This window comes from Panthera onca, chromosome A1 (genome assembly GCF_046562875.1).
Source record: "Panthera onca isolate mPanOnc1 chromosome A1, mPanOnc1 haplotype 2, whole genome shotgun sequence".
Taxonomy (NCBI): Eukaryota; Metazoa; Chordata; class Mammalia; order Carnivora; family Felidae; genus Panthera; species Panthera onca.
In genome coordinates, this window is record NC_138339.1 from 148,990,755 (window position 1) to 149,003,802 (window position 13,048).

The following is a 13,048-nucleotide window of genomic DNA, read 5'->3' on the forward strand; positions in this document are numbered from 1 at the left end:
TCCTTCCGTAGGCTCCAAAAGGAAAACAGTCCCATGGCTCTCTCCTAGCTTCTGGGGCCCAGAAAGCCTTGGTGTTCCCTGGCTGTGGCAGTGTAACCCTGATCTCTGTTTCCCTCTATCTTCCTGTGGCTCTTTTCACTGTGTGCCTGAGTCCTCTCTTCTCCTTATAAGGACACCCACATTGGATTTAGGGCCCATCCTAAACTACTATGATCTTATCTTGATCCTCAACTACTTACATTTGTCAAGATCCTATTTCCAAATAAGGTCACACTCAGATTCCAGGTGGACATGAACTTTTATGGGACATTATTCAACCCACTGCATCCTTTAAGTGGAATACTGACAGACAAATACACTCTGAAGTTTACAATACCATATTCTTTTTTAATTTTTTTAACATTTATTTTTGAGAGACAGAGAGAGACAAAGCATGAGCAGGGGAGGGGCAGAGAGAGAGGGAGACACAGAATCCGAAGTAGGCTCCAGGCTCCAAGCTGTCAGCACAGAGCCTAATGCAGGGCTCTAACTCACAAACCGCGAGTTCATGACCTGAGCCGAAGTTGGACACTTAACTGACTGAGCCACCCAGGCACCCCTACGATACCATATTCTTAAGAGCAATCAAAAGAAACAGAGATATAAAACCAAAGGGTTAGAGGGCTTGAGTCAAACAAGGAAATTAACTATTGCCTACAAATATCTGAACCAAGTTTTTTCCCCAGATGAAAAACTTTCTAACATTGCTTTCCAGAGATGAATGTGATAGATTTCTGTCATTCATTTGTTCAAGCTTAAGCTGTACAATCATCGGATAGGAATGCTGAGGCTTCGGATGGGTGGCTGACTTGAGAATCACTGATGATCAAGCTATATAGCTTCAGGATGGTAAGCAGGGGTGAGATAAGTGGCTGGAGCCACTGGAGGAGACCACAGGGAGGGAGCTCAGATTTCCATTCTGAGGATAATGAGAAGACCGGAAGGGGGTTAAGCAAGGAGTGTTACGATTTCCTGTAGAAGCTTCAAGATTATCCTGGCTACTGTAGGGAGAAAAGACTGATGGAAGTTAAGAGAAAAGCAGAGACCAAGAAAGGGTAAGAGGGGAGAGCTGCCCATACTGAGAAGGCAGGAGTGAAAATGACAAGTCACACAGAAATATGTATATCCTGCAGGTAAACTGTGGAGGGAAGATCAGATGTGGAATGTGAGGAGAAGAAGCAAGGATGACCCTAAATGTGGACGGTGATGTCATTTGTTGAGATGGGGAGGATCAGGGAGCAGCGGTAGCAGGCTGGAAGGCAAAAAAAAAAAATGTATCAAAGGCTCCATCTGAGGTTTCTAAATCTGGAGATGTCCTCGAGACATTTAGGTTGAAGATACCATGCAGACAGAGTTGAATGTGTGACTCTAGGCTCACAAGGGAAGACTAGGCTGAAAGTAGAGGAAGACACAACAGCAGGCATTGGAGAAAAAGAAAACTGTTGCCTTAGAGTTGTCCCACTTCTTTAGGAGTATTTTGGGGGTGTACCTGGCTGCTGGCTCAGTCAGAAGAGCATGTGACGCTTGATCTTGGGGTCATAGGTTTGAGCCCCATGCTGGGTGCAGAGATTACTTAATAAACAAAAAACTTAAAAAAATATTTTTGTATTACTGAGCATAGTTAAGTGCCCATTTGTTTCTGCTTAAATGTTATGTTCTCAAACCCTGGTCAGCTGCGTTGTTCAGATTTTCTCCAGCCACATTCAACTGCATGGTGACAGGAAGCACAGAGACGGATGGTAGTGGTTCACCCTGGATTGACATTTTGCCAAGTGAGTGTGATACAGAACAGAGGAAAAAGGGATGATTAATGTGAAGAATCATGGACTCTACATCAAATAAGGAGAGAAGTGAGAAGCCCAGAGGGGGCTGAAAGAGCTTCCTCTATCCAAAATCAGCCAAAGGACAGGGTCATGCTATGCTGAATTCAATTAATGCTGAGGCCTTATCACAACTGACTGAGGAGGAAGGTAGTTGCCAGAAGAAAGGGAAACACTATGAGCCAACATAGTAGCTACTATCATAAATTAGTTTAGGGTCTACAGACTTAGATCTGTTTATAAAATAAAAGCAGTTAATTCAATGGTAGCGTTTCCTGATTTCATGGTCCATCAGTGGCTACTAAGCAGGAACTCTCTGGAGACAGTGCTTAGTTTCTAAAGAACCCTGTATTTTATAGCAAGTCACTATAGTTGGAGAAGACCTCAGATGCTGGGAAAGCAGGGAGCTTCTGCAGAAAAGAGAAAGGGGTGGGCACAGAATTCATTTGCAGTGTGGATGGGTGAATGAGTGGGAAGCTTACTGTACACACACAGAAAAGACAAACTCACCCAATGGCTTACAGTGAAGTATACCTGTCCCATTCACTCCATTGTCCTAGGTCCCCCAAAGCAACCCTGTTTTTAGTTCTTCTAGTGGTCACCTTCTACGGTTCCACAAAGGCTCATCGCCATTGTTTCCTGGTTTGTCAATGTAAGACATTATCTGCGGATTTATGAGGCTACAAATCAAGATTCTGCTCATTTAGGCTTCTCCATTTTCCCTCTTCCCTGATTTCATTGTTTCATTATTTTCCTCTGTGGTTCAACCTTCCCAGTGTCTGCAACTACAGCCGTCCTCCTGAATGCTCACCCAGTGAGATGAAGTCACTGGCCCTTACCAGCTCCTGACATGCCTTTTCTCTCTTCCATTTCTCTACCTTTGTCATCTATTTATAGTTACAGATGCTTAAGGTCGAAATGTTTGCTTTCTCTTTCTTCTGCAACCAATAGGGCCTTCCACACTTTAACTACAGATTGATCTTAAACACTGAAAACCAACAAAACCACTAAAGCACTAATATCATCATTATAAAAATGTTACAGAACGGCCTGTGTTTGGATTCCACTTCCCTTTCTAGGATCTGCTAACTGCTCACAACTGTGTCACATTTTAGTTGTTTCACAATTGGACCAACTGTCCCTGGTCTTGGAGTTCCTCTTCTCTTACTAGGGAAAAACATGTCCTTTTAATTTTATGTCTAGTATCTTCCAGTTTCCTACTCTGACCATGGCTTGGAATTCACTGTATTTTTTTTTTTTTTTTTTTTTTTTGAAGCTTTGGGAATAAACAAACACCCAACCTGTACACACTTACTTGTTCCCTTCGGGAAGTATGACTTTTCCCCTATGAAGGTTGTGTACTGAAAATTAACCATTTCAAAAAAAAAAAAAAAAAAAAAAGAGAGAGAGAGAAAACAAAAAATGTCTCCCAATGATCCAATCAATAGAACACAATCATTTTTATTTTTGCACATTACTCTGAGTCTTAATCCACTGTAAACAAATTTAACACAGTCACGGTTCAATCACTATATGTTTATTTTTGTAGGATATACCTTGCTTTCACAGTCCCCTTTAATGGCTGTGTAACTTTCCACTGAGTGGATGTATCATAATTTATTAAACCCATTCGGGAAGCAGTACAAAAAAGTGGTTAAAGTATGGATGCTGCAGTCAGACAGACCTCCAACACATCCCAGCTCTGCTGAATCCCAACGGCTATACAGCTGGTAGGTTACCTCTCCTGCTTTCATTCACCCAACACTAATAACCAGTCCCACCCTACTATGTTCCAGGCGCCACGCTAAGCACTGTGTACACACGGGTAGACACAGCAACAGCATCCCCGCCCTCATAAACAAACAAACCAGATATATAATTTCCAATCGTATAGAGGGCTCTCAAGAAAAAAGACACTAAGTGAGAGACTGGAGAAGCCTGAATTCACATCCACAAAATGAGGACACGGTACCACCTAGGGCTGTTATTAAATGACAGTCCATGTATAGTACAGTACTTGGCACCCTTCTCAGCCCACAATACGTGAAACAATATGTGTTAAGTACCTCACTGCCTGGGGTAAACCAAGAGCACCAAAGCAGGAAACACTCTCTCAGTGTGTCCTTCTTTCCTTCATCAACAGAAATCCTACACTTTCTCAAGTCTGAGTTCATGGCTAGATATCTGATGTGGGTCTTTTCTATATCCATTTCCCTCCTCAGCATGTTATTTTCTTTTACCTCCTTAAACAAGCTGTCTCTACAATAGCTGTTTTAACACCCTAATCTGCAACTCTAGCATTTGTTCCATTTCTGGGCCTGTTGCTACTGCCTATTTTTGCCTGGTTATGGGTCATAGTTTCCTGTTTCTTAGCATGCCCAGTAATTTCTGACTGGATGTTGGTCTTAGATTTTATGTTTTTGGGATCCAGATGTCACTGCATCCCTTTCAATATTGTCGAGCTTTGTTCTGGACCAGTTACTTGGAATCAGTCTGATCCTTTTCAAGTTTGCTCCTAAGCTTTGTTAAGTGGAGTCCAGAACAGACTTTCATTTAGGGCTGATTTGGCCTCGCGTGCATTAGGCAGTCTCCCTACACTGATCAGTAAGAGTATGAACTATTCCAAGCCCTGTGGGAACTCCAAGAATTCCCCCTGCTAATTTCTGACAGTTCTTCATAAAATGTGCAGATCAGTACTCTGGCCAAAGACCCGTGGGGACCCCTCACAGCTCTCCAGAGTTCATTCCCTGCGCGACTCCCTCCTCTCCCTCCTCTCTCGTATTTTACCTCCTTGCATACTCAAGTCTGTTCAAACTGCCTTGGCCTCCTAGAGCTCTGAACTCTGTTTTGGCAACACCAGGTTCCCTCTGGATTCCCCTTCCTTGCACTGCAACATGGCAACTCTCCAGGCCGTAAGTAAGCTGGGGCAGTCATACAGCTCCACTGTTTATTTCCTTTCTCTCAGGGATCACTGTCCTGTACTCTTTGTTGACCTATTTCTAAAACTGCTGTTTCATAACTTTGTCATGTTTTCTAGTCATTTAAGGTGGGGAAGTGAACTGGTCCCTTTTACTCAATTATGGCTAGAAACAGAACTAACCAAGCTTGACTTCAAATTTCCACATTTTCAATGAAACTCTTCTAGACTACAAGTCCAAGTCATTTTCCACTTTTCTGGTCTTCATGCCATTCACGACGCAGCACACTAACAGAGGCCCTATAGTATACTCTGTCCATCAAGCCCCCCCGCCACTCCCACCCCTGCCCCCAACACCTTCCTACAAAGCCTGCCATCAGTTTCACTACCAGACTCAACACCGCTAGACTGAATGCAATCACAGATTCCAGTGGCTTGCTAGTGCCAGGCACAGTCCTAGGTGCTGGACTGAAACAAGGAAGACATTGTCCCTAACTGCCAGGAGCTCACAGTTTGTGGCAATGTAGAAATCAAACTCTCAGCCATAAATTCATAACACAGTTTTCAATGGGGAAAAACTAAGGTAGAAATGAACTTTTAGCACAAAGATCATCAAACATTTTCTTAAAGCTCCAGAGAGTAAGTAGCCTAGGCTTGCAGGCCACATAGACTCCTCTGTCACAACCACTCAGTTCAAAAGCAGCCAAAGACATGTGAACAAACGGCTATAGCTGTATTCCATAACTGTGTAAAGTAACAGGTGGCTGGTCCCCCGGGTGTAGTCTGCAGACCCCTGCTTTAGAACAACATCCACCAAAACAGCCTGCACCATCTTCTACAATGGTATGTTCTGTTTGTGCCATCCAGACAAGGCCCTCCTAGGCGGGCAGTGCATACAGCGCCTTCTGCACAAACTATAGCACTTGTACAACTCAAGCACAGAGTAGGTACTTACTGTTTTTTTCTTTTTTTTTTTTTTACTTATGCTGCTTTGCATTTGAAGAGCTCCCTTTGTTTTACTTAAAACTGCTTCCAACAGTAAACGAAGCTGCATTTGCAACAATTCATAGAAAATAATAAATGTCTAGTGCATAATATAAGGATGATAAAACAAGCAAATGTTGATGGTCCTGAAAAACAGTTTCATTTTGCAAGTAAGTCAAGACTACCATATACTTAAATACTCAAAAGAATCTTCTCTGGGGACTACCCATTCATCCCACAGATGGCCTAAAACACTACTAGACTTCTCTCTTGAAAAATATCTAAAGAGAGAGTTCACAAGCACATAAAAAAGAATGGCCTCAAAAGAATTTTCAATTGTGGTCAAAATTCAAGTCTATCTAGAAAAGACAAAGATTTGATACACTGCACATCTTTTTAAAATTGATCAATCAAAAAGATCTTACAAAATAAATCTTACAAAATAAATGCTAAGTGTTTCAATTTGTTTTCACTGCTGCACAATATGTGTGTGCATATATGTACACCAACGGATAAACATATGGTGATGTGACTGGTTTGAAAAGACGACCACTCTCTTTAATAGGTATATTCTGGCAGGTTTGTTCAAAAAGATCTGTCCTTGGGTGCCTGGACGACTCTGTCAGTTGAGTGTCTGACTTGATTTCGGCTCAGGTCAAAATCCCAGGATTGTGGGATGGAGGGAGCCCTGCACAATGGCTCTGTGCTGAGAGCATGGAGCCAGCTCGGGATAGTCTCAGTTTTTCTCTCTTTCTCTGCCTCTGCCCCTCCCCTGCTCATGCACATTCTCTAAAAATAAAAAAATAAGATTTGTCCTACCACTTTATAGTCACACTTCAATCAAGGTGGAGGAAACTTAGAAGTCATTTAATCTAACCTTCCTTCAAATGAAGGATTTTTCTTTTATAACTTTCAAACAGTGCTCTGTGGTTTGTCCATCTTTTTTTTTTTTTTTTTTAACGTTTATTTATTTTTGAGACAGAGAGAGACAGAGCATGAACAGGGGAGGAGCAGAGAAAGAGGGAGACACAGAATCCGAAACAGGCTCCAGGCTCTGAGCTGTCAGCACAGAGCCCGACACAGGGCTCGAACTCATGGACCGTGAGATCATGACCCGAGCCGAAGTCGGACGCTTAACCGACGAAGCCACCCAGGCACCCCGGTTTGTCCATCTTTTAAAAATCACATTCAGAATCAAACATAAACGAGAGGTGTACCTGGCCTCATGAAGCAGGACCAGTGCTGCCCAGGAACCAGACACCCAAATTCAAGACGACTAGAGAGGGTCTGTCCTGCAACAGGCAGCTAAGCTTTATCTCCCTTCAACTCCTTTTAATGCAGGTGATTTTTTTTTACACCACAATTCGGGGCTATGTATTTTTTCCTATTCACTTTTTTTCTTAGTCTCAACCCACCATTCCACACACTGAGACCCTAGGGATTCAGCAGGTCAAATAGATCATTTAAATATGCCATGTCTTTACCAAAATCACTGGCACAGCAATCAAAGATCTTCACAATGTGAAGACAGCATAAGGAAAAACTGAAGGCAGCAAATATGAACACAACCCTTATGGGAAGCTTTGCCATTAAGAGAAATAGAGGATGGGATGGTAGCAGAAGAGTATTTGGTGGGAAGGTCAAATGTGTTTTTAAAAAATATTCAAATATTTATATGCCAATGGATCATCCAAAAGTGAAGGAAAAATACAGTGTGTGAAACCATTTTCTCAATTGTAAAATTCAATATAAATATATTGTATATATCTCCTTTATCTGCTTGCTTAGTTATTTATGTTAAAATCTGGTTTTTAGAACCTCCAGCTCCTTTTGAATTCTCTTTCCTTTCAGAGTCCCTGTTCCCAGGATCATACCTACTATTTCTCTGAATATTTTGAAATCTCTATATCTAGTAGTCCTTGCCTTTGCCATTATGAATTCTAACATTACATGATGGCTTTCATCCAAGGTCTTATTTCCACATCACTATCCTTTACTCTTTATCAGAATTTAAAAAACCATGTTCAGGTTTAATGGATTCATCCAAAAGAACTACTTTCTTAAACCTAAAAACCTAAGTTTTGCTTTTTTTTTTTTTTTTGTATCCATACGGTTAGCAAGATGCCCCCCTTCCCCCTTCCCCACAAAAGTTGATCATTTGGTAAAACTGTTAAGGCTGTAATATCCAATCCTCAAAATTTCTATGCAAAGCAAAAAGTGGCTGATACCAGATTCTTCCCACCAGCACATCTGCATATACAATGACATCATCAACACTGGTCCTTCTCCTGCCCAACCCCCACTCCAGGCTCAGACAAAAAGTTAGTGTGCACAAACACAGAGCACATTTACAATGTCTGCTCCCCAGTAGGTACTAGCTAGTTTACATTTGTTTCTAGTTCTAAGCTCACCCTTTGAGTAAGCAACTCTAATCTGCAAATAAATACAAGATATGTTCCTTCAAAGGCCCATTCCTAAAAATGAATTATCAGTAAACATATGAAATCTGTTAACACCAAACAAATGAATCTCCATTCTATTCAATCTGCATTCTATTTAGTGACAAAGAATACGTTTTCAAAATACAACACTTATTGTTTTATAAAGTTTAACACTTTCTAAAAATGTACTTTTAAAACACCAAAGAATCTAAAGAAAAAGCTGTCTATTTGCCCTTTAAAGGTGTAGAATAAATAAATTTCATCCAGTTATTCATACATGTCTAATTGATAGTAGCACTACAAAATAAGAAAGGTTTCTAATATTTCACAAACCAAGTCAGAGATTTAAAATGAGTCATCATGTTAAGCTCTAGGAAAATGTGAAATTATTTTGTCTTTATATTCATTACTACCAAACACTTATCCTAAAAAATGCACCTTTGTTAATTTCACATCTAGGGGTGCCTGGTTGGCTTAGTTGGTAGATTATGCAACTCTTGATCCCAGGGTTGTGAGTTCAAGCTCCACATTGGGTGTAGAGCCTGCTCAAAAAAAAAAAAAAAAAGATAAAGAAAAAAAAATTTTCACATCTATTGCGCCCAGCTACTTCTGCCAGGAATTCCGTCTCGTAACATTTTTTGCTTTGTAATTTGAACATTACTTTGTTTACTGTCAACACACAGGAAGTCCTCAATAAACACGCTAAGATTCTCTTCAATTCAAAATTATAAGAGCATAAAAGGTCATAAGAACTGTAATATTTTTTATTAAAATATAAAATTTTGAAATTCACTAAATCAAGAATAGCCACTTTTTTTTAACTGAGGTATAACAGATGTAACGCAAGTAATCGTAACAGACTTATACCACCATTGTTGTTTTTAAGATACATTCCCAAGTTCCTGCTGCAAAAGTAGGAAAATGTCCTGGATTTCATGATTTACAGGTATACGGATGTATAAAGGCCCTAACTAGCACTTCAGGAAGAAGAGGAATTTTCATCTGTTTTGTTCACTGCTGTTGCCCCACCACCTCTCCAGTGGTACACAGGATTTCAATTAGTTATTTGCTGAACTGAAAGCACCTATGTGTGCAGACCCCTCAGTAGGAAGTCAGACCCAAACCACCTGTAGGACCTCACCACTCACACCATGAGAAAACATGCAGCAATCTCATGTTGTGCAAATAGAAAATGAGCTCCTAGAGAATGGAGAATAGGGAGAGAAGACAGACACTGAAGGCAACCGACCCCAGACTCAGCGTTCACACACTGCCCTGACGTGTTCACATTGAGGGGTGTCTAAAACCTCACCAATTTAGACATTCATTCAGGTTGACAAGTCTCGTTTTAAGAATGCAGGGACCATTCATACCTGTCAACAATCTTACGAGGTAAATATGTCATCATTCCATTTTGTGGAGGACACTGAGGTTATGTGGCCAATTTACTTTCCCAGGGTTATGCAATGCTCTCCTGGTGTCACATAGCATATGCACAGCACAACTCAGAACCTTTACTTGTACAGTGATGCTACCTCCCCAGGGATAAGGAAACAGGACTAACCTTCCTCTACACATCAGTTGCATGTTAGTTCCCAATACTCTTCTGTTCAAACACCTACAACAAGAGTTCTCAAAGACGGGGCTTTTGTTTGGGGATGACAAGCAAGCAACAAGTAGTTTTACAACATGCGACCCTTTGGAGGCAAGAATCTAAAGTGAATATCGTGGATTTGGGGTGCCCGAGGGAACCAAGCCCTAAAGACAAACCAAGTATTTCAAAACCCTGCACGGGGCCAACTCTTGCTCCAGAACAGCTTGCCTCTCTCTCTTCCTCTTCCTCCCCTTCCACGTGACCCTCACGGTTCTCCGCACCAGAAAATAGGCTACCATTGTTAGTGCCATAGTTTGGCAACATTATGTGATCCAACTACAGTGACTGGCACAGAACAGGCACACAAATATTTACTAAATGAACCAAAGACCAAAGTTGTTTCTGCCCGCAAGCTGGGACCCTAACTGCCATTTTTAACAAAATGGAGATGAGAATGCACTTTAAGCACCTGACCATTGGTGTAAATATGAACTTTTACAAGGCACTTCTAAATTGGGGGCAAACTAGAGTGAAAGACCCACGTGATTCTTTTTCCTCAGTACACAGATAGCTTAGCACTTTAGCACACACAGATCTCAAAAGAGGCATGATGTTTTAATATTTTAGAGTATAAAAACAAACATCATTACCTTATTTAGACTGCCTTGTTTAGGTCATCTTAACATGAATAGCAGCTTAAAAAAAAAAATCCACTCTCAGCATTCTCAGGATGAGTGTGGGGGTGGAGAAGATAGCAGACATTTTCCAAAAAGTTCGCAGTGGGCAAAAGAAACAAAAAACAAAACCCCCCAAAAAATATCAAAAGGAAAAAAAGGTTCCTTTAAAACATGACCAGTAATTTATACAAATATACGTTTTGTATACAAATAACTAAACGGAGCCAGTGTTTATAGGAAAGCATGAGCATACGCCAAATGGCTTCAAAGACAATTCTTGAAAATTTTATCTATTTCCCCTTCGGTCAGCACCCATGCCCTGAAAACTTGGCTACTAGTTCCAATTGGTATCAGATTCTTCATAATGTGAGATTTTCAGGCGTCAAATTACAGTAAAACTACTGGGGCAGAACAGGAGCCAAAAGCAACAGGGAAGATGCCCATTTTCCTCTACCAACCTCCTCCCACTTGCCACTTAAGAAAAATGGCACGTTTTTACGTTAGAAAAGGGCCTTCATCCTTCGAGATCTAATTCAGCGTTAAGTCTGGGATTTCGGGAACAAACCTGCCGATTCCAAAATGCAGGTTAAGACCTCCTCCACCATGAATTAGTTTTGCGCTCTTCCACCACCTCCTTTGTCTGAACTGTCCCTGCAAACTCGCAGACCCATGCCCTCCTGTAAACAAGCTACCTAAACGAAAAGGAACGTTTTCTAAGTCTTTCTAAGAGAAGAGGAACCCCCCACCCCCACCCCCCACCCCCCAAAAAAGCGTCTGGAGCCTCATTCCCACCCGTGGGCAGGCCGGGCTGCACACGACGGAAACCTGGACCCCGGGGCCGCCGGCCGAGCGGAGCGGATCTGCGAGTCCGGCCGGGGTGGGTGGGGGCGCTGAGCCCGCCGCCCCCGCGCCCCGGCTCCCGGGGGCCGCCGCCCGCCCCCGCGCCGGCTCCTTCTCTCCGCGCCCCGGCACTCACCTCCGTGTATGGGCAGCGGCGCCAGCACCTGGCCGCGGACCTCGGCCTTGGGCGAGTCGAGCCCGTAGCGCCCGCGGTCGATGCGGAACGTGAGAGGGGCGCCGCGGCCGGGCTCCTGCACCGTCACGTTGATGAGCGCCGTGTAGTACTCCTGGCTCGCGTTGTCCGCCCGCGCCGGCCACAGGCTGCAGGTCAGCAGAGCGAGCGCGGCGAGCCGGGCCGGGCCCGCCCGCGCCGCACCGCTCATCGTCCCTCCGGCCGCCGCCGCCGCCGCCGCCGCTCGCGGACCGGGCTCCAGGGCCGGCGCGGAGAGGCGGGGCGGGCGCGGCCGGCGGTGCAGCGGGAGCGCGCGCGCGCGGCCTGCGCGGGGCCGGGCACGAGCACGGTCCTCCTCGGCGCCGCGGCCCCGCCGCTCGCCGCCCTCACGTCTGCGGCCCGCCCGCCGGGACGCGCCCATGGGGCCCCTGGGCGAGGACGGCGGGTCAGGCAGCTCGCGGTGGTCTCCTCGGGGCCCCCTGAGGGCCGTGGGGACGGGCCCACTCCATCCCACGGGTCTGGTCCCGCCGACTCGGGGGCGCCTCGCTTGGCAGCGGCGGGGTTTGGGAGGCGGCTCCAAGAGGATGCGCCTGAAGCAGGGTCTGTGAAACACAAAGTCCCGCTAGCCCGGCTGCCGCCTCCGGCGCGCTCGCCGCGGCTCTGCCCAGGCCCCTCCCGGGGGGCCGAGCGGCAACGCGCAGGCCTGGGGCTCAGCCCCGCCCCCGCGCGCTTGCGTGCGATGCCCTGCTCGCTCCCGCCCGCCTGCACGAGGGCCGGAGCTTGCACAGCCATGTCCGTTAGTCCCGGCGTGATGGGCACAGGGTGCGGAGCCTGGGAGCTTTATAAAGGCCTGTGGAAAAGTTTGCGACGAGAATGCAAAAAGAAAAACAGTTAAAACTTTACAATTAATTTTAAAAGTTAAATGTCTGTGAAGAGTTCAGATTTCAGCTGGTCAACAACCAGTCACATGTAATTGACACCAAGGAACGCAGGGGAGGGGATGTGCCTCTGTAATGGGACGCGGGGGGCCGCAACACCCAGAACTGTAAGAACACCTGTGGGGTTGAGAAGGCTGTCTACAGGAGATGAAACCTCCAGATTTTCTGGATAAAGAGGAGATTGTAGTGAGACCTGCCCAGCCCACAACACACACACATCTTGTCAGCTGTGTACCCTTCTAAAGCATGAACGACAGAGTGGGATGGGTCTTGAGTCAGGTGTGGCTGAATCCAGTAGCTTATAGAATGTTAGGCAGTGTACTCATTATTGCTCCCTGATGAGGAGGAAGGATAACATCTTTTTTTTTCTAATTTAAATTTTCGTTAACATACAGTGCAATACTGGTTTCAGGAGTAGACTTCAGTGATTTATCGCTTACATACAATACACAGTGTTCAGGTGCCCTCAATACCCATAGCGCATCTAGCCCATCCCCCACCCACCTCCTCTGTCAACCCTCAATTTGTTCTCTATCATTAAGAGTCTCTTGTGGTTTGTTTCCCTCTCCTCTCTTTTCCCCATGCTCATCTGTTGTGTTTCTTGAATTCCACATATGAGTGAAATC

The 13,048-nt window shown here is 44.5% G+C and overlaps 1 protein-coding gene across 3 annotated transcripts in view; it reads right to left on the bottom strand.

Annotated features, from left to right (window-relative positions):
* The window catches only part of RNF130 (ring finger protein 130), a 135,627-nt gene extending 123,461 nt beyond the window's left edge, over positions 1 to 12,166 (bottom strand). For 2 of the 3 annotated variants that reach the window (XM_060636420.3, XM_060636418.3), the window contains exon 1: positions 11,449 to 12,165. In XM_060636420.3, coding sequence (XP_060492403.2) covers positions 11,449 to 11,905 — 457 coding nt within the window. In that variant the 5' untranslated portion in view covers positions 11,906 to 12,165. Of the gene's footprint in view, positions 1 to 11,448 lie in introns of all 3 variants that reach the window. The other variant, XM_060636419.2, reaches the window with a different exon arrangement.
* Positions 12,167 to 13,048: the final 882 nt, after the last annotated feature.